Source organism: Periophthalmus magnuspinnatus, chromosome 2 (assembly GCF_009829125.3).
Source record: "Periophthalmus magnuspinnatus isolate fPerMag1 chromosome 2, fPerMag1.2.pri, whole genome shotgun sequence".
NCBI lineage: Eukaryota > Metazoa > Chordata > Actinopteri > Gobiiformes > Gobiidae > Periophthalmus > Periophthalmus magnuspinnatus.
The window spans coordinates 15,260,011-15,282,148 of NC_047127.1; the positions used below are offsets into that span (position 1 = coordinate 15,260,011).

A 22,138-nucleotide genomic window follows, 5' to 3' on the forward strand; every position below is an offset into this window, starting at 1 on the left:
TATTTATCTGTGTAATAGCTCTTTTTAGTCCTGTTTTAGTCTTGTTTTCGTCACGGTCTAGTCTTAATTTAGTCTTGGTTTAATCCTGATTTAATCTTTATATACTCTTGGTTTAGTCCTCATTATGTCCTGGTTTACTCCTGGTTTAATCTTGGTTTAATTCGGCTTCAGTCCTATAATCTTAATTTAGTTCTGGTTTAATCTTGATTTAGTCCTGGTTAAATTCTGGTTTAGTCCTCATTTAGTCCTGGTTTAGTCCTCATTTAGTTCTGGTTTTATTCTAGTTAAATTCTGGTTTAGTCCTTATTTAGTCTTGGTTTAGTCCTGTTTTAGTCCTCATTTAGTCCTGGTTTAGTTCTGGTTTAGTCCTGGTTTGATTCTGGTTAAATTCTGGTTTAGTCCTGGTGGTTTAGTTCTGGTTAATTTTCAAACTATAAGTGTTCCATTTCAGTCATTGTTTTGTTCCTTATTAAAACACACACCTTCTGGGTTGAGTTAGCATGATTTTTCATTTAGTAATATACAAACTTTAGTAATAAATGTGTGGATTAAAGTGCAGGAAGTGCAAAACATCAGCATTTGGCAGAAAAGCAATAGTCAGACTCAGAGCAGATATTATGAGATACGAGAAATATACAGTTAGACTTCCATATAGCTTCCCTTTCTCCATTACTCTTAAAGCCATGTCACTTTTTAGCCAAAAATTTGACTAAAATAAAAACAACTGGCACAAAGTTCAGCGTCTTCTCTGTCAGTATAAATAAACAAAAGTCAAATGATTTTTTCACAGAAGTTTCAGAAAGTGGAGTGATTGTTCAACCTCAAAGTCGTGATCGTTGCCAGATAAAAGGACTTTAAACCATAAGATTAATATGACAAGTTTGTGGAGCCGATCGCAAAGAAATTCGCAAAGGAAAGGAATTTGTGGATCATTAAGATATATAAATATTTCTCTGAACATGAACGCAGCTTAATTGATACTTTGCAGTGACATCATACTGAGGATGTTCTGCATGTATGTCTGTGACGGAATGTTCAGCAGTTACCATGGTGACACGATGCACATATCAGCAAACACTGCCAAAAAAAGCTTTAAGATTGTCTGAAAACTCAAGAAAAACCCAAAATGTATCTAAACAGCACATTTTCAGGAGCCTGTGAAATCGACGTTCACGGTCCTGTTTAAGTGTTTAGTTTTCAACAAAAAAAGGTGAGTGTTGAGTAACTGAAAAACTGTTAGTTACTGAAAAACAACAGATACTTGTTTAACAGCCAAAATCAGCTCACCTGTTGCAGTTCAGCTAAGTCTGTTATTTATTTCCTGATTATTTTCAGATTAAAGTCCAATGATTAAAGTCTAACTTCAGTAACAGAGCTTCAGACAAAGCAGTGCCTACAGTTAGTGTCACACCCCCCAGGGAATGATGCAGCTGCAAAGTATCAGTTGCTATTAGCTGACATTTATTTCCATAATCTGATTAGTTGTTTCAGGAATATGTGAAAGTATAAACAGTTTTGATCTGATGCTGCGGGCTCAGTGCCTCTGGTGTGCAGCGCCCTCTTCAGGCCCGGTGCAGGAAGCGCAGATTGACTGGGGTCCCGGGGATCATCAGGATTCTGGTTTTGGCTGCTATCAGAGGAGCGCCATCTTCAGGACGCACCTCGTACTTCTGCATCAACTGGAATACAGTACAACAGCTTGTTAAGCAAAAATCATATATTTTTACATGGGCATAAAATAAAGTAAAAAATACCTGGAAGCTCCCACTTTCTATAAAACAAATGTTCATTATTCCTTTAAACTAGATTACAGCAAATGACTATAGACTGTCCTGTCACTGTCTTAAAGGTGTTAAAGGTGGGCTATGTAACTTTTTTGGTGGAGGTTATGGCAACTTCTTCTTGATTCCACAGAGATGTTATTGTTTTGCTTATTGCTAGATGTGGACTAAGTGAGTGTGTGAGTGACATTACCCGTAACATTCCGCTCTAGTCCTATGAGGCTCAGCGACGCTAACGGTTATGGGGTGAATTTAGAGCCAGGATTCATATTTGGAATTCTGACCGAGAGCATCATAGCAACCAAAGAATCTGGAGCGATGCTCCTGAAGGTAACGCCCCTTCTCAGGTTTGATTGACAGCGCTGTTAAGCACCTGCCCCCTGCTAAACCAGCTTTGCAGGAGCTTAGCAACGCTGTCAATCAAACCTGTTGCTAACGTTAGCAGGAGCGGCCTCTGGGGAAGAAGGCTCCTGATTTGTCTCTTATTATTGTTCATATCTTTTAAGACCAAAATGAGGAGTCTGACAGCAGCAGTTGCAGAGAGAGGGGCCACAATTTTCTAATGTAAAGTGAAATAGAGCCAGAGACGATAAAGCCAGAAGTGCATCTATGAATGTAACCCAGTAACAGGTGAGATCTGTGGAAAGGAGATCCTGCTCACAGTAAGAATGCATGTTTAGCAAAGTAGATCAAAAACCTGGAATTGAATAATGCGAGATGGATATATGTATCAGAATTATGTGGAACATTCCAGGCAAAGCTTGGTTTATCCCGGATGTAGCCCTCATTTCCCTTTTGGCATTCCTACTTAAAGGCACTGTACCCGATTTTACTGTCTGGAATGTGAAACGTGAAAAACAGAACTAGTTCATTTTAAACAGTTTGCCATTGTCATGATGCCTATTTGTTCCTGTCCTTCTGTGCTCTCTCCCCCTCCCCTACCTGTCTGCCTGGAGCTGGGCGGAGTTCCTGACTCCTCCTGCACGCACCTGGAGCGCATCAGCGCAATCACCGTCACCTGCTGCTGAGTATATGAGGGCTCGGCAGACTACACTCGGAGCCAGACCGTCCGCGTGTAAACGTGAATGCTCCAGCTCAGTTTTTGCATCTTTGTTACTCGTCTGCATGTTCTCATTTGGAATTTTTGCCACCTTCCAGATTCCTGCCCTCGCTCGTTCCTGCTTCTGCCTCTGTGCTCCAACTCCGGTACAGTCATCCCTCTGCCTTGCCACCTGTCCTGTCTTGGTCTCCGGCGTCCCGCCTGCTTCTTGCTCTGGGTCCCGCTCTTTGGACTACGCCGGCCCTGCCTGTCCTGGTCTTGTCCCCACTCCGGTCCTGGCTTCCCGTCCTCGACCTGCTCTACGCCCGCCCCGCCTGCCTCCCGCTTCCTGGTTCCTCGTGTGTGTTGAATGAACTATTAAAGACTGAAATTCACTATCCTGTAAATAAACACTGTCAACTTACCCTGAGTCTGCACTCTTTGGTCCTTCCCGCACCGTTACGACAGAACGGTCTGGCCACGATGGACCAAGCGGACTCGGACTCGGACCAGGCGCGCCAGCAAGCGCGCTCCCACCCTGAGGTGGTCTTAGGACAACACGAACAATCTATACGGAGTCTGTTGGAGCTTAACCAGACGTCCCAACAAGTGGCGCAGCTCACTCACCAAGTGGCCGTGCTCCTTGTCACCCCGCCCGCTGCAGCTGGGGGGCCGCCATGCCCTCCGGAGCCGAGAGGCACGGACCCGGAGCCATATTCTGGTCAGCCTCACCTCTGTCTGGGATTCTTGTTCTAGTGCGAGTTCGTTTTTCAACAGTGCCCCACTCGTTTTAATTCTGGGGCCGCTAAAATTCGTTATATGTGTGGATTACTTCGGGGAAGGGCTCTCCAGCGGGCTGAGGCTCGACTAATAAACACACCTGTGGACAATTTGGATTTTAATGACTTTGTCTCCACTTTTAAGCTGGTGTTCGGCGACCCGCACTACCAGGACAATGCGGCTTCCCGCCTACTGACTCTCACCCAGGGCTCCAGGACGGTAGCGGATTATACGATTGAGTTCTGGACGCATGCGGCTGAGGTGGACTGGATGGACAGCGCGCTGCAGGCCGTTTTCATGCGGGGTCTGAACGAGCATCTGAAAGACAACTGGTGTCCCGCGACGAACCCTCTGACCTACGGGCCCTTATCACCCTCACGAATCTGATAGACAACCGGCTACGGACGCGTCGGAGAGAGAGACGCAGATCACCAGCCCCGCCGGAGCCACGCGCTGCCCCGCCACCTCCGGAGGAGCCCATGCAGGTCGACAGGACCCTCGTTTCGGCCGAGGAGCGTCAGTGGAGGCGCTGCCTGGCCGGAGCCTGCCTCTACTGCGGCTCAGTGCCAACCTGTGTGTACGTTCAGAGACTTTACCTGTTTTAGCCCTTGTCGATTCCGGGGCCGAGAGGGACTTTATTGATGCCCTAGTCGCGGAGCAGCTCGGCGTCCACCTGGAACCCCTCGAACGCCCCCTCAATGCCCAGGGGCTCAACGGACGTTTTCTGGGCCGTGTGACTCACGTCACGGAACCGGTCACCGTGTTTCTGTCCAGCAACCACCGTGAGACCCGGCAGTTTCATGTTCTGTCCTCCTCCGCCTCTCCGCTAGTTTTAGGCTACCCCTGGTTATGAACTCACAACCCCGTCTTTGATTGGGCCAGGGGTGGAGTCTCAGGGTGGAGTCCCGAGTGCCACACCAAGTGCCTCCAGTCCGCCCCATCATCGGCCCGTCCCCGGACGCCCGGAATTTGTCTTCGGTTCCGGCAGAGTATCACGACCTCGGGGAGGTGTTCAGCAAGAGTAGGGCACTCTCCTTACCTCTCCACCGGCCGTATGACTGTGCCATAGACCTCCTGCCGGGTGCTCCATTACAGTCTAGCCGACTATACAACCTGTCAAGACCTGAACAAGAGTCCATGGAGGAGTATATCCCTGGGTCCCTGGCCGCTGGAATCATCCGTCCGTCTACTTCTCTGGTGGGAGCGGGCTTTTTCTTCGTGGCCAAAAAGGACAAGTCCCTGCGGCCCTGCATCGACTATCGGGGGTTGAACAATATTACCGTCAAAAATAAATACCCGCTCCCCCTACTGGACTCAGCCTTTACGCCCCTCCACGGAGCCACCATTTTCTTGAAGTTGGATCTGCGAAACGCGTACCACCTGGTGCGCATAAGGGAGGGGGATGAGTGGAAGATGGCTTTTAAGACCCCCTAGGCCCATTTTGAATACTTGGTCATGCCCTTTGGCCTTACCAATGCCCCTGCTGTGTTCCAGGCCCTGATAAATGATGTGCTTCGGGATTTTTTGAACCGTTTTGTTTCCGTATACCTGGACGATATTTTGATTTTCTCTCAGTCCCCACAGGAGCATCGCCATTATGTCCACCAGGTTCTTCAGCGCCTCCTAGAAAATAAACTATTCGTCAAAGCCGAGAAATGCAAGTTTCATGCTGAGGTCAGTTTTTTGGGCTTCATTGTGGGGCGGGGACAAGTAAAAGCCGATCCGGAGAAGATCCAGGCCATCACAGATTGGCCCGTCCCGACCTGCCGCAAACGACTCCAGAGATTCATCGGCTTCGCTAATTTTTATAGACGGTTTATACGGGATTTTAGTAGGGTTATCTCGCCCCTTACTAAACTTACCTCTCCCTCTTTGCAGTTTTCCTGGTCCCCCGAGGCGCAAGCAGCTGTTCACCTCCGCTCCCATCCTGCACCAGCCCGACCCTCTGTGCCAATTCATCGTGGAGGTGGACGCCTCCGACTCGGGAGTGGGGGCCGTGCTGTCTCAGAGGTTTGAGCCCCACAATCGCCTCTGCCCCTGTGCCTTCTTCTCCCGTCGGTTGTCCTCGGCCGAGGCTAATTATGACGTGGGGGACCGGGAACTCCTAGCCGTCAAACTCGCCCTGGAGGAGTGGCGCCACTGGTTAGAAGGAGCTGAGCAGCCGTTCGTAGTTTGGACCGACCATAAAAACTTGGAGTATATCCAGTCCGCCAAGCGACTCAACTCCCGTCAGGCTCGTTGGTCCCTGTTCTTCAACCGCTTCAACTTCATCATCACCTACCGTCCTGGCTCCCGGAACATTAAACCAGATGCCCTTTCCCGCCAGTTCACCCTGGAGGACAGCCCGGGCCCTGTGGAGACTATCATTTCCCCCTCTTGCGTGGTCGCCGCGGTCCACTGGGAGATCGAGGACACCATCCGAGAGGCCCAGATCAACGATCCCGACCCAGGTAACGGCCCACCTGGTAAATTGTTTGTTCCAGACTCTGTCCGATCCCAGGTGCTCCAGATTCGCCTGCCATCCCAGGGCTAGCCGCACTGTCCCTGCTCAAGAGACACTTCTGGTGGCCCACAATGGATATGGACACTCACCCCCTGCTGGTCTCTTGTATCCCCTCGCAGTTCCTCGTCGGCCTTGGTCCCATATCGCTGTGGATTTCGTGACGGGCCTTCCCCCCTCCCAGGGGAACACGGTAATCCTCACAGTGGTGGGCCGCTTCTCCAAAGCCGCCCACTTTGTCGCCCTGCCCAAGCTTCCTACAGCCAAGGAGACCGCCGACCAGCTCACTAGCCATGTCTTCCGCCTACACGGCATCCTGGTGGACATTGTCTCCGACAGAGGAACTCAGTTCACGTCCCACGTCCCCTTCTGCGACAGTTTGGGAGCCACGGTCAGTCTCACGTCCGGCTTTCACCCGCAATCTAATGGACAGACGGAGCGGGCCAACCAGGACTTAGAGTCAGCCCTAAGATGCACAGTCTCCGCCAACCCCGCAACCTGGAGTTATCACCTGCCTTGGATCGAGTACGCACATAACTCCCTTGTGTGCTCAGCCACCGGGTTGTCTCCCTTCCAGGCGTCCCTGGGATACCAGCCTCCGCTCTTCCCCACGGAGGAGAAGGACCTCGCCGTTCCCTGAGTTCCAACAGCCATGTTCCAAAGTTATTCCTCTGTTATCTTAGGCATTCAGAGCATCCTAATTATTCACCAAGATGAGTTTGACAACTTTCAGTGACCACAGTGGAATGTTATCATGACATGTTAAATGACAATAATATTTAATACAGACAGGGGCAGCTAACATCAATTTTGTTCTAATGTCTAATAGTCAGTAATAGAAACGTTCAGGTTCAACATTTCTGCATTTACTTTTTAGATATACCTTAAAGTACAATGTAATCAATAGAATAAAATAGCTCTTGGCCCCTATCTGGGAGTATGACATCACATTCTAGGATCTGAAAACAACCAGTTGGTCATGAAATATCCAAAAGGTGAATTCACAGATGTTGAACGTGATCATTTCTATTAGTGACTAGATTTTAATGCATTTTGATATTCATTTTAGCTGTCCCCATCTGTACTCATTATTATTGGCCTACAGATACAGTGATATCTTTGCCTCATTCTTTGTGTGACTGACCCTGCTTAGAGCGAGGTACATCTCCATCTCCGCGACACGTTTTCCGACACATGCTCGCACTCCGACCCCGAACGGGATGTAGCTGTAGGGATGGTGCTCCTGGACCGAGGGCAGGGAGCGGCTGTAGGCTCCATCCGTGTTCAGCCCAGGACGCAGCCAACGCTCAGGGATAAAACGCTCCGGCTCCGGGAATTCCTCAGCGCTGTGGGACACCGCGTAGTGACACAGGTGGAACAGAGTCTACACAACACAAATCAGACGCTTTCATTTGGGGAAACATTTAGGACTACCAAAATAATTCCTGTTAGGGCTGTAGCACTTTAATTATTTAGTCCAGTGTTTCTCAAACTGTGGCTTGTTTAGGTGGTACATGGACAGCTCTTTGATTTGGGGGTTTTGGTCATTTCTTGTTTAGAACTACAGTGGAAATATGGAGTCCACTTTTAGACCTGGTTTAGCCCTAGATTAAACCTGGAATATTTTCTTTGATAGTACTTGGTGTGAAAAGCTTGAGAGCCACTGGTTTAGTCTGAGTCAGTCAATGATGTTTTTATTATTATATTTAGATTTTAAAGGATGATGAAGTTTATCTGCATTTTTTCATATAATTACACAATTTCAGTCTTTGTACACAATGCATTAGGGCTGCAGTCCACTAAATAAATTCTCATTGGAGTAAAGTCATGTCCTGCCGATCGATTAGTCTACTAAAAGGGGATGTGGCAAAAGCTATCAAAATTATAATGTATCTCTGTATCTGGCACAAACTGCACTCACAATACTACACCTGCAGGGGGAGTTCATGCAAAAACTACTATTTATTCTGAAAAAAGCACTAGGAAGCAATGGCCGTTATTTAGTAACATATCTGTGAAAAGAGTGTATATTTGTGTGCATATGAACCTATGCGCACAGCCCTAGACACGACAGCTGGTGATAAATACGGTGTCAGAAAACCAGCATCATCTGAATGAAACGTGCCAAAAAATTCACGTTTGAAGTGGCCTCACCTCTGGTATTTATGGCATGAAGGTGCGGAATACAATAAAATGCTGAGTTTATCTGAAGTGGAAATCATATTCATATATTCATATTATATTTATGTAAAAAAAAAAAAAACAGATTAAACTTGTAAATCAGGAGTTCAATCTGTCTGTTTACATAAATACCAAACAATACCAACTCTTCAGCTCAATTCTCTTTTTTGCAGTTGTCCCATAGAAATCCTTTTAGGACTACAGCCTGGCACTGAATAAATAGTTGTATTTGCATGAACTCCATTCAAATCATGGATATATTTAATAGTTTTGAGTGCTTTTGCCACGCCCCCCTTTTTAATGGACTTATTGATCGCCAAGAATTATTCACTTGACTACTATATCGTTCAATAAATGATAGATGGAATAATAGTGTTTGGAACCCACTATTATTATTTAACATGCATGAATCACTCTAAATACAACTTCAAGAGGATATTTGAGAAGTGAAACCATTATAACATGGTCCTTGTGGGATTCTTGGGGCAACAGGAAGTGGAAAATATATAATATGCACTGTTTATGTGAGTTAAATTACATAAGACAGGTTCAATTACTAATTTCACTAAAACATACCAGTAGTTAACATTATTTTAACTAAGATTTCACAAAAAATCGTGTCTAGTTTTAAAGAATTTTACAACTCAGTGCTACTTCCTATATTTTTTAACTTTTTAAAACCTTTTCCCACACACTGCCACTTAACTGCAATGAATCTATGATAAATATTTAGCAGAGGTACTATCCCACCAAAGCAAGTCATAATTAGACAAACATGAAAACCTGTCATATGCACTTTAACTGTTTGGAGCAAGAAAAGTGTGGTCACCCCTTTAGGAAACCAGTATTCGCCCACAATCAGGTCATTCTCCGTCACATATCTGGCATTTCCTGGCACCACCGGATATAACCTGCAATTTAAATGTTTAGAAAGTTAAATGTAATTGTATTATCAATATTGTTAACAGTTTTCCAAACTCATTTTTCACTTTAAGGTCCTGTACTCGACTTGTTCTCATGTATTTGAGCAAAGCCTGTCTTGTCCCAGTACAGATACATGGTATAAGCAGCATTTGAGGTCAAAATAAGTCCACTGTGTACTGTCTCCCATCAAATTATAAAGCGTTTTATTGTCTGGGAATCAGGAAATGCATGTTAGCATGCTAGTTATTGTTGTTAGCTTTACTGTGATAACTCTGTGTCTACTGCCTTCGAACACACCACATTTACACAAAAGCCTGCATCTGTGGAGTGCCTTGCTAAAAGACACAAAGTCAAACCACCAAGCTTTAGGTTCTTTACTGAAGGACCAGTAACAAATTTTATGCAAGCATTAGATTAAATTTCATAAACTTGACCAACCATTTCCCCAGATACGAGGCAAACATGTTCAAATCAAATATAGATTCTACTGATAATTATAATTCGGATTTACTGTTAATTCTTTATTTGAGTGATACTACTTTAAAATATGAGCATTCAGGTTGGCTACTTTGGCTACTACACCTCGGTTAAAATGTTCTTAAAATAAACTAACTTATTGCTTCAATTTGTGTACAGACCTGAATAGCACAGACATACCTCAGTGCCTCCTTGATGACGGCCTTCAGGTAGGGCATCTGGCTTATATCGTCCATGGAGGGCTGTTTCAGATTAGGACATACGTCCTGCACTTCTTTTGACAGTAGATCCTGAGCCCGCTGGTCCCGGGAGAGATGGTACAAAGCCCACGTAAGAGTGTTAGAAGTCTGGAGAGAGAGGGAACTAAATTAATTAGTCCAGTTTAGGCCCTGTTTTTGTCCTGGTTCAGTCCTGGTTTAGACCTGGTTTAGCTTTGGTTTAGCCCTGGTTTAGTCCTGCTTTCGTCAGGGTTCAGTGCTCTTTTAGTCCCAGTTTAGTCCTGTTTTCGTCCTGTTTTCGTCCTGTTTTCGTCCTGTTTTCGTCCTGTTTTAGTCCTGTTTTAGTCCTGGTTTAGTCCTGGTTTAGTCCTGTGTTAGACCTGGATTGAATGTAACTTTTCTGGAGGAAGGTCTGTCAACTGCTTGTCTCAATGTAGACACTTGTTTTTTCCTAGAATGATCCTCAGTATAGCCTTACATGCATCGATCTTAAATTTAATAAATGAACTATTTTTGTTGCTGAAACCCATCCACCCATCTATATTCTTCCGCTTATCCGAAACCAGGTCACGGAGGCAGCAGTCTAAGCAGGGACTCCCAGACTTCCGTCACCTCAGACACGTCTTCCAGCTCCTCCGGTGGGACCTCAAGGTGTTCCTAAGCCAGCAGAGAAACATAGTCCCTCCAGCGTGTCCTGGGTCTTCTCCGGGGCCTCCTCCTGGTGGGACATGCCTGGAACACATTCCCAGGGAGGCATCCAGGGGGAATCCGGAATAGATGCCTGAGCCACCTCACCTGGCTCCTCTCAATGTGGATCTCTAAGGGAGCGCTCAGCCACCCTGTGGAGGAAACCCATTTCGGCCGCTTATATCCATGATCTTGTCCCTTCAGTCATTACCCAGAGCTCATGACCATAGCTGAGAGTAGGAACATAGATCAACCAGTAAATCGTGAGCTTCGCCTTTCGATTCAGCTCCTTCTTTACCACAACAGAACGATACAGCGACCGCATCACTGCAGACGCTGCACCAATGAAGCCATCAGGACGTCATCTACATCTTGTCTGGCCCTACTTTTTAAATGGAGGAAGATTACATATTAAAGCTCAAGCAGTTTTCTAAACTGGACTTTCGGTCATTTCATACAGACTTTGGAACTTTTATTTTGAAATTCTTTTTTATTCTGGCCCCAACTTACTTACTATGAGAGAAATTAGCCCAGGGACAAATGTACTTGCCGACACCTGGTTTACATGTTTGTAAATCTCATTGTGATGACATCAGTGCCTCACCAGCCATGAACCTCACCGCATATCACTGCAAGCATCACAGACCTTACGACCATAGCTACAAGTAGCCGCATAGACAACAGAGGTGGAGAACATGGCCCACTTCGAGTCCATGTCCCCCTGCCTCCCCCGGAACCAGGGAGAAGCTCTTCTGGAGGTGTGAGATGAAAACCCTCCTTACAGAGGGCTCCACCAGACGTTCCCAACAGACCCTCTCAATATGCTTGTGCCTGCCAGGTCTGTCCGGCTTCCCCCTCCGCCAGCGGATGCAACTCACTATTAGGTGGTGATCGGTTGACAGCTCTGCCCCTCTCTACACCCGAGTGTCCAAGACACATGGCTGGTTCAGATGACACAACAAAGTTGATCATTGACCTCGGAGCTAGAGTGTCCTGGTGCCACGTGCACTGATGGACACCCTTGTGCTCAAACATGGTGTTCGTTATGGACAAACAGTGACTAGTACAGAAGTCAAATAACACCAAACTGTTACTGTATTTTATGTTGTCTGTTACTTATTATCATCTTTTCAGAATTTTGTTACATTTTTAATATAACAAACCACATTTTCAATAAGTCGGTGACCTTTTGGAGTGTTCTAGTTGGCTAGGTTATTTTTGTAATTATGGTCATATTTTTATTTCATATAGATTTGTTGTGGGGAACCACCTCTGCTCGTGATCACACAGAGACTAAAGTCATGAATTGCACTTTTTAAGTGCAATTTTTTGCATTGTTTTTACTATAGTAAAAGAATAATTAAAATCTGTCAACTGGACAAAAAGTTATTGTGCTGTTTTCACAGTGAGTAACTGTGTAACAAATGAGGAGATCATTCAGATCTTTGTTCTGCACCAAGAGTCTCATTCACACCTGGGGCTATTTGGCAAAGGGGCCTGGGCCGATTATAATGGAAGTGCTCCAGTGAGAGTGCTCTCCTCTAACTGGCCCGCACCAAGGCAGGCTGAAGCAAATAGTGCTAGTACACCTCTAAATCAATGTCTCCTCAAGGTGGGTTTAGTCAGTCATTAAAAGAATATATTCAGACCTGTTTTAGTCCTGGTTTAGTCCTGGTTTCATGAGTTACTACATGTCTGTTGTGTGAAACATTAAAGTACCAGCTGTACTTCAACTAATCTGCTTTCCCCTCATCAACAGGAGGTTGCTGCACTGTTTTTACTTTATGTTTACCGCAAAATTGTTGGCCAACCCTGTACCAAGACTCTTAAACCTCAAAAATATTTTCCCAAAATGCTTATTTAAGAGTTAACCAAGTTCTGGTTTAGGTCTAGTGTTTCTTTAGTTAGTCCTGATTAAGCCCTGGTTAAACAGTTATTACTACATTTATTCTAGCTTTCTGGATTTTTTTTTTTTTTATGTTAGATGGGGTCCAATCCATTTTACATTTCCATCTTGGTTTAATTCTGATTTGATCAAGGCCATGTATAGTCCCTTGTGTTTATGACACTTTAAATCTGAGACAAGTCCTGGCACACCAAGAATGCAGATAAACCTGTGCAGCGACCCACATTATAATGCACTCTCCTCTGAGAGGGATCAGGAGTCTAACCCACAACCTCCTCACTGAGAAGAGACAGGATAACCACTCTGCCACAGTCACACAGGGAGAACATGCACATTTCACTCTGAGTCAAACTCACTATCTTATTATTTTTACCAACATGTTACAAATTAATTTAATGTCAATATGTGCCTTTAAATAAGTCTAATATTTAATCTAGCTCTGGGTCATTCTAACATTTATAGTCCTGGCTCAGTCCTGGTTCAGTCCTGATTCAGTCCTGGTTCAGTCCTGGTTCAGTGCTGGTTCAGTCCTGGTTCAGTCCTGGTTCAGTCCTGGTTCAGTCCTGGCTTACCGTGTCTACTCCTCCCAGCAGTAGCTCGGTGATGCTGGTGTAGATCTCAGCTTTGGTTATTTTGTCGTTGCTCAGGAGATATGTCAGATACAAACCATCTATGGAGGAGCCACTGTCCACCCGCTGCTCTAACTCTCTCATTCTGCGCTCCACCAACCCCTGAGCTGAAAACATTCACACAAATGGAGTTAGTGTCATCATTGCTTTGCTGGGTTTCAAATAACATCACAACATTCTACAGGCCAATAATACTTAAAGGTCCTATATTGCACAAAATCGACTCTTCAAAACAAAATCGATTTAAGTGAGCTTTAATTCGCCCAAAACTCCCACTTCTTCACAAATCGATAAAAGAGCCATACCAAACTGCTCGGCTTGCATCTGTATAATCTCAGAAGGACAGATGACCCAGTAAATGCCTTCTGAGAGTGAAAAATCACCCCTTACTAATATTGTTATCACCATCTCCATTTGTTTCGGTATCTTGCATATGGGATGTAGAGACTCCCGTATTCCCAGAGAAGCTTACCCAAAGGCCAATCATTGAGGCACCCGGAGCGGTGCTCCCACACTCTACATTCTGAGATAGTGAGAGCCCAGTGACTGTCAGTTTACAGAACCTGGCAAAGGTATGACCCATAGCCCAGCTTACCATTGCACAAATCTCCCCATCAAGGTGACCTGGAAAATTAGCCAAGATGTAGCCATGGTAATAGCCCCCACTATCCAGTGAGAAAAACGATGTTTAGAGGGCTACCTTGATGGGGTGGAGCCCATGTCACAAACAACTGCTCAGTTCCTTGAAATTAAGTAGTTCTGTCCACATAAATGTGTAGTCCGGGAACAGAGTAGAGCGCATGGAGCCACTGATGCTCTTCTGAGGTAGACAGAGGAGAAAACCCAGACAATTCAATAGGGAGGCATGAGAAAGTCAGATTAAAGACTTTTGGTATAAAGGTAGGGTGAGGTTATACCAAAACCTAAGAATTCCCCTTCAAAAACTGCACGCATGACACGTTGACAGACAGTGCATGTATGTCACGCACAAGCTTAATAGCCACCAACTCCGTCTTAAAAGAGAGCCATTTCAGCTCCACCTGATGTAGCGGCTCGAACGATGGGTGAGTCATGGCATACAGCACTGTGACAGTAGGTGAGAGTCCAAACATTAGATTGTGCCAAAGAGCAGAGCATACGCTGTCCTTTTATAAAGGGCAGAAAGTGACACAGGCCCAAAGTTCCACTGTGACCTAAAATGTGCAGAGTATGTGCATATACACTCACCTAAAGGATTATTAGGAACACCTGTTCAGTTTCTCCTTAATGCAATTATCTAATCAACCAATCACATGGCAGTTGCTTCAATGCATTTAGGGGTGTGGTCCTGGTCAAGACAATCTCCTGAACTCCAAACTGAATGTCAGAATGGGAAAGAAAGGTGATTTAAGCAATTTTGAGCGTGGCATGGTTGTTGGTGCCAGATGGGCCGGTCTGAGTATTTCACAATCTGCTCAGTTACTGGGATTTTCACGCACAACCATTTCTAGGGTTTACAAAGAATGGTGTGAAAAGGGAAAAACATCCAGTATGCGGCAGTCCTGTGGGCGAAAATGGCTTGTTGATGCTAGAGGTCAGAGGAGAATGGGCCGAGTGATTCAAGCTGATAGAAGAGCAACGTTGACTGAAATAACCACTCGTTACAACCGAGGAATGCAGCAAAGCATTTGTGAAGCCACAACACGCACAACCTTGAGGCGGATGGGCTACAACAGCAGAAGACCTCACTGGGTACCACTCATCTCCACTACAAATAGGAAAAAGAGGCTACAATTTGCACGAGCTCACCAAAATTGGACAGTTGAAGACTGGAAAAATGTTGCCTGGTCTGACAGTCTCGATTTCTGTTGAGACATTCAAATGGTAGAGTCAGAATTTGGCGTAAACAGAATGAGAACATGGATCCATCATGCCTTGTTACCACTGTGCAGGCTGGTGGTGGTGGTGTAATGGTGTGGGGGACGTTTTCTTGGCACACTTTAGGTCCCCTTTGTGCATCCCACAAATCTCCATCAACTGCAAGATGCTCCTATCAATATGGGCCAACATTTCTAAAGAATGCTTTCAGCACCTTGTTGGATCAATGCCACGTAGAATTAAGGCAGTTCTGAAGGCGAAAGGGGGTCAAACACCGTATTAGTATGGTGTTCCTAATAATCCTTCAGGTGAGTGTATGTCCAGGAACATTTTTTGTTCATTATTATCATATGTAACTTTCTTTGGGCTTATTCTTTTTAGACACTTCTGGTCTACATTTTGATATAACATATTTTGATACGATTTATGATTTTAACCCTTTAAATGCCTTTTTAAATCACAAAAGTATCAAATTTTGTGTTAACAAAAACACACATTTCCATATTTTTCCACTGTAAGTACAGAGCACATGATGTTCTTCCTGGGGCAGGTCAATCATTGGCACTGACATTAGCTTTGGTTCATTATTCTCTTCTGTATGAAATAGTCACATTTGTTTATCTTCTACTTTCTTTGGGTTCATTCTTTTCAGATACCTCTGCTCTAAATATTGATATAAAAAATGTTTATCCTTTTTAATACTTTAACCCCTTAAGAGCCATTTTTGCACATATGTTTGAAAAGGCGGCACTTGCTTGGGGCACACTGTTGTGAGTCAGGGCTGGGTAGCCGTAATTTTTGTTGACCGCAAGCTTTGTCTCCATTTAGTCATAACCTTATGCCATAACCTGTTACATTCATCCATGTCAATCCATGTCCATTCTCTCTGCTGCGCTGCTGATAGCTCTGTGTGTCTGTGTTCGCCAAAATAAATCACCAACAAACGCATATCGGATCTCAGCGTATTTGTCCTCAATAAACTCCCAGCGCGTCTCAAGTTTGAAGTTTGAAACTCAGCTTCTGACTCAAAAGCGATGATGCTGAAACTTTGTTGATTATGTTCCATGGAAGAAGGTCTGAGTCCATCAGATATCAAAAAACTAATAAGATGAAAGAAGTTTCTTTTGAAATAATCCATAATCTCTATCCAGTTATGTGTTAAGAGTTAAGAGAATAACAGTTAAGATAATAAGATTGAATGTAGTTTTTGTATAAATTCTCCTGAAACAACTGTCCATTTTTCTGTCTATGTTTATGTGTAAATGTGATTTCATTCAGAACAACACTGAGATTGTATTATACTGGAAGAATGTATTGTTCGGCTTAATTTATCTGCTAAATCTTTTGATCTTGATCTTTAAATTCCACATTCATTATTGTACATTTTCAAGGAAAAAGCCATACTTCACTGCTTTTTATAAACGTTTAAAACACTACATTCTTTCAATTGAAGAGTCCGAATATAAAAAGGCACAAAAAACTATAGAGCTCTGCAATGAATTAAATGTACTCACATGAGCTGTATGGCCCACTCATGTTTAATCTGTTTAACCCCAAGCAAAGGAATGCAATATATCCTTTCCCATCCTGTCCGCTTGTGTTTTCCCGCTTTCTTTTCTCTGTGTGAGAATGACTGTGACATGTACATTTCACTTTGTACTTTATCAACAAAACCCATAATTTATAGTATACTACTGGACCTATTGTCAAGTGTAATAAAAGTATATATATATTTTAAAAAAAGCTCATCGAATCCAAACTGCCCCTCAGCTGCTGGGTCTGCAGTAATGACCTGCAGCTGGCAGGATGGTCATACCCTGGGGCCTATCCTCTTGTATCTGGGGCCAGATGCGTAACTACAACACAAACGCATGATTATAAAACCTGTTCCTAACTCTACTAGGAACAAGGGCGCCTGATTTGTCTGTTATTGATGTTCATATCTTGATTAACAGACAAAATAACAAAATAAAAATACCAGGATCATGGTCCAGGTGCAGATGATGCATAGTGGTCCATGGGTGTATACTAGTCTATGTGTCTTATACTTGTTCTGATACGGCTCAAGATCATTCTAAACATACTCAGGAAAGGTTCATTTCTGTCCTGTGAATGGGACTGTTTTAGTATTGATACTTGCTTATATGAGTCTCTAGTTTTGATACTAGTTTTAGTATCAATTAGTATCTGATTTTCGATACTTTTACCAACAGTAATACAGATGGGGACAGTTAAAATGAAGATTGTTAAATGCTGATTGTTGTTCACATATAGCAAGTCCTTGGTAGAGATTCGATTTGCGGATTCTGTTCAAAGTTTACATCTGAATCATTCAAATCTTCAAATGTTTACTTACAGTTACTTTTGTAAATCATTCAAAATCATCCAAAACAATAGAGAAAAACTGTAATAGTTATCGTCGCCCACAGCCCTAAAATCCATTTCTATTTGTTTTTAATAAGACAAAAAAAAAAATCTAAGTTCAGTGGCCGATCAAAGTGGCGTTTTTCTCACCCACATCGGAGAGGTCGTCCCAGGCCTCTACGAAGCGTTTCCAGTGCGGCAGGAAGAGGCGGGTCCAGCGGGGAGACATGGCCACTATGTCGGACATGAGGAACATGTTATTCACCGCACGAATGAACCGGAGCGTGTCTTTGGGAACGTCCTCCTGGAGACAACCCAACCGAGTCTCAAACAGGATCGCTGAGACACCTGCAACAAAGTCCTGGTTAAGTTCGGGTTTAGTCCTAGTTTGGTTCAGTCAGATTTAAGTCATGCTGTAAAACTGGTTTCATACTGATTTAGTTAACTCCAAGTTTACTCCAAGTTTACTCCAAGTTTAGTCCTGGTTAAGGCCTGGTTAAGTCCCAGCTTCAATGCCAGCCTAACTGTTTTTATTGTTTGTTTGTTTTATTTTTATTGTGAAAAAATGACAGGTTAGATATTTCACTGGGAGTGGTGTCTGCAGCTGCTGAGGTTTGTCTTGGCCTGGAGGGTTGGCGTCTCGGCCTCAACTCTCTCGTGGGCCCTGTGTCCTGGTGGAGGGTGGGTGTCTCATCACTTCACTGTGTCCTGGTGGAAGGTGGGTGTCTCATCTCTCCCCTGTGTCCTGGTGGAGGGTGGATGTCTCATCTCTCCTCTGGGACCTGTGTTGGTGTCCTGGTGGCTGAGTGTGCTATGTGAGTGTGTGCATGTGACTGTGAGGGGTTTGGGCAGTTGTGGGGATAAAGTGGTTGGCTGGAGGGGCATGTGGGACTGTTTTTAAAATACACTTTGTGTAATTTTTTTGTATGAAAAGCACTTTATAAATAAAGTTTGATTTGACAATCAGGTGTCAGCCAAGTTATAGGTCAGATCCAGGGACAGGTGACCTCACTAAATTAATGCCATACTGTGGAACATTCCAGGTAAAGATATAACATCTCCATAGAGGCAAGCAGATGATGTATACTCCAGCATAAAGGTTACGCAGTGCATCTTTAAATATCTCAATTATAAAACAAAAAAAATCTGAACTGTGCAAATGTTGACCTCTGACCTTCAAAACCAAACTTGTAGAGTTCGGAGGCGATGTCGGGCACAGTGGTCCTGTCCGGGCTCCGATCGCGCAGGAACTGGATTCGCTGCAGCAGATCGTCCACGACCTGATGAATGACCGGAGCATACGCCCTGACCTCCCGCGGCTTTAGCATCTTTTGGTTCAGAACACTGCGTATACGGTACCAATTCGGACCTGTCCTGAAAGAGAAAGAGGCCCTGGTTCAGTCCTGGTTTAGTACTGGTTTTAGTCATGGTTTGGTCTAAATTCAGCCTTCGTTTATTTTTGTGTCCTGTATTTTGTCCTGTTTTTAGTTATAGTTTAGTCTACATTCAGCCTTGGTTTAGTCCTGGTTCAGTCCGGGTTCAGTCCTGGTTCAGTCCGGGTTCAGTCCTGGTTCAGTCCTGGTTCAGTACTCACTCTACATGCAGCCCATAGGCCTGTCCCCTTAATTCCCTGTACTCTTTCCAGTGGGGCAGGAGCACTCGTACCGGATACTGCCCCTCCTGTTTGATCACCTGAGAGAACCAGTGGCATAGACTTTACATTTTAAAGATTTGAAAAATAAATATTTACTGACATCATGTTCATTTTGACTACATACCTGCGAAATTAACTCAGCTGACGCAACATTCACTAAATCATAGGGCCCAAACCGCGAGCGCCAAATCGGACCGTACAGGTTTTTCTGAAAATCCTGCAACCAGAAAAAAACAAACAAATGCACTTGAAATGTGAAAAAGCACATTTTCGATATTCAAGAGTGCCGATATCAGTCTAGTTAATTTGCACTGTTCTGTTTTCATAGTAAAAACGTGCACATAATGATTTTTAGACTGTAGGAAACAATGTACTGGACATGGTGACATTTTATTGCATTTTACTGCTAATGTTAATGATGAACTGTTTGTCTTATAATGTTATTGTAATGAAATGTTTATTTTTAATGTGTGTTCACTGCCCAGATTCTGTAAGTGGAAAGTAGCAGTAGCTAAATCTGGCACAAATCATCTTTTCTTTAGTAAGATGAATTAATTTGTACATGGTTCCTGACAAATAAAAATGCTGAACCTGTTGTAATGTCAGCTGAAACCCAGCAATATTTAACGCTGCATTATTTAACTTGTCTGGTTGATTGTGTAGTATCACAGATTGACCGAAGAAACTGTGAGAAGCACCCAACTCACCCACCTCACTGACCACGGTACTGGAACTTTAAAAGGGAAATGTTCAACAAAGTAGTTTCGGGCTACATGCGACGTTCTACGACTGCCCAGGCTGATATTAATCATGATCATACTCTTAGTTGTATGATCATGATCTGGAGGACCAAAGAGGACTTTTTTTTTGCCCAGGAAGTGTATTTTCTGTTTTATAACGTAAATATTATAAAATATCTGTATCTTCTTCTTCCATCACTGTTGCTCAAGGGCTGCGTATACATAGTGTATATGAAAATCATTTAAATCCGTAATTAGAATGGCTGCAATTACCAAATCACAAACACTGTAATTTTTAAGTAGCATGATTTCCAATGTACACAACAAAATTTGCCTAAAACGCCTGCTTACTCTGCAGTTGAGACCTTTAGATTCTGAATGCATGGACTAGTTCAAATTACTCTTATATCAGTTTATATTTCTTCTCTCCAATGTTAATGCTCCTAAATATTTAAAATGTATTATATTTTAGTATGATACACTGCCTGGCCAAAAAAAAGCTGCCAACTGGATTTAACTCAGCAAATATGTTGTGGTTGCTGCAGTTAGTCAGGTCTAGGTTCAGCAACAGTCTGTGCTCAAAGAATGAGGTCAGCTGACACCTGAATATACTGAATGACACGCAAGTCCTGCTTCAGCTCACAACGAAATGTAATCCAATTCTTCATATCAACTACCCCTTTAACATCACTCTACAACTGTCTTCCACAATATGACACGAAACCTATCCATCTTATATTTAATTCATTACATGTGTTTTTATTGCATTCTCCGTCTTGTTAGGCAAGACACTTCACCCTAGTATGAAAGTGGTGTGTGTGCGCGAATGATAGGTGGTGGTCTGCCCCAGGTATGTGGCTACAATAGTAACTTACCATCACCAAGTGTGGAAATGAATGCTTTGACAAGCTTGTAAAGCGCATTACAAGTGTACGCCATTACTATTATTAAATCTGACCTATACCTTGGTGCGTTGGTGTTACCCATTATCTCAGGAATATTTCAGTCAAAGCAGTAACAAGCAGTAAATAAGAGCATGTTTGTTTTTTATTCAGTTTGATTGTATTTATTGTAAGTAAAAAAAGGTCCATCTTTACTGTGGGTGGGCTTGCATCTCCACAAACTTGACTCTTAGATTAAATTATAACTGAAATGTATTGTGAAAGTGGATTTTTGTCCCAGTTCTTCAAATCCTTCAAAACTGTTACTGTGTTTTTATGTATTTAATACTTTATCACTTTAATACATTACTTTATCACTTTAATACATTACTTTCTTGCTTTAATACGTTACCTTATAATTTTAATACTTTATTTTATCACTTTATTACATCACTTAATCACTTTAATGCATTACTTTATCTCTTTAATCTCTCTTTAATCTCTCTTTTCCCTGGTTCATTTATGTCAGAAATGGTTTTAACCCTGAGTCCTCTGTTCATCAGACTCATTTAACCTAAAGCCTCATTTTAGCTGCGCACTGTTTAAAGTCTTGGTGAGGCTTGGTCACTTTTATTACATAAAAACGTGTAAATGTATAGTGTGGGTCTTATAGTCCTGTTAAAAGTGCCTGTGGAAAACCCCTGAGTTGTTTTTGTTTTATTTTTGAGTTTTGTCCTGGATTGACCGGGAACGGAACCGACCCAAAAAAAATAAAAGATTGGCTCGTGTTACAAATGAAAATATAAGATCAGACCTGACGCTCTAATGTCCATGTGGACAATGATGAGACCAAAAAAGATCGAAATTATTAAAACAACAAGATATTGGAGCGGCTACCATCCTGAGCTGTGTGTACCCTGGCACACACCTTCTGTCGCACTTATATTATCACTTTAATACTTTACTTACGTACTTAGGTATTATAAAATCAACACTTTTTGGCGCTCACCTGCATTAAATGTCCTTTCTGCGCAAATCCTTTAAATAAAATCCAGTACAGACTTTTGGCGAAGCTTGGTCCGGGGAGATCATCAATGGTTTTCATCTTGCCCGTGGTGTCAGACGTGGCCGCCTGCGCGCTCACGCTCCTGGAGCAGCACAGCCCGGGCCGGACCGGGGCCAGGACACGGACCCCGAGCGCGGAGAGGCGTACAGAGCGCGCTGCTGCTGCCGCTGGACGCATTTTGTTTTGGGTGAAGGCACGCTCTGATCGATGGGGCGCCAAAGTCAGTAAAAATGTCACGCCCAGTGGGCTTGTTTGTACGGACACGTAGAGCTGACAAACGCGCTGTCATGAATTCCGGGCCTGCCTTTTAGACTCGGCTGTGTGCGTGGAGCCTGGAGCCTAGAGTCTTGAGCCACATCCAGAACGCGCACCCTGAGGTTACGTGCGTCTGTGCGTAACCAAAGGCACAGGTACAGGCTTTACAGGCCCTGGGCTGCTGTGGTATGTTCAGGGG

The 22,138-nt window shown here is 43.8% G+C and overlaps 1 protein-coding gene across 1 annotated transcript; it reads right to left on the minus strand.

The window, feature by feature from the left end:
* Positions 1-495: 495 nt before the first annotated feature.
* LOC117382545 (sterol 26-hydroxylase, mitochondrial) lies at positions 496-22,089 on the minus strand. Its single transcript, XM_033979757.2, has 10 exons — positions 21,628-22,089; positions 19,122-19,214; positions 18,938-19,035; positions 18,518-18,717; positions 17,494-17,691; positions 13,066-13,229; positions 9,863-10,029; positions 9,111-9,192; positions 7,245-7,484; positions 496-1,679 (listed from the first exon to the last, which is right to left on the minus strand). The coding sequence occupies exons 1-10, from the start codon at positions 21,859-21,861 to the stop codon at positions 1,563-1,565; spliced, it is 1,593 nt and encodes a 530-aa protein (XP_033835648.1). The 5' UTR covers positions 21,862-22,089; the 3' UTR covers positions 496-1,562.
* Between the last annotated feature and the right edge of the window lie 49 nt (positions 22,090-22,138).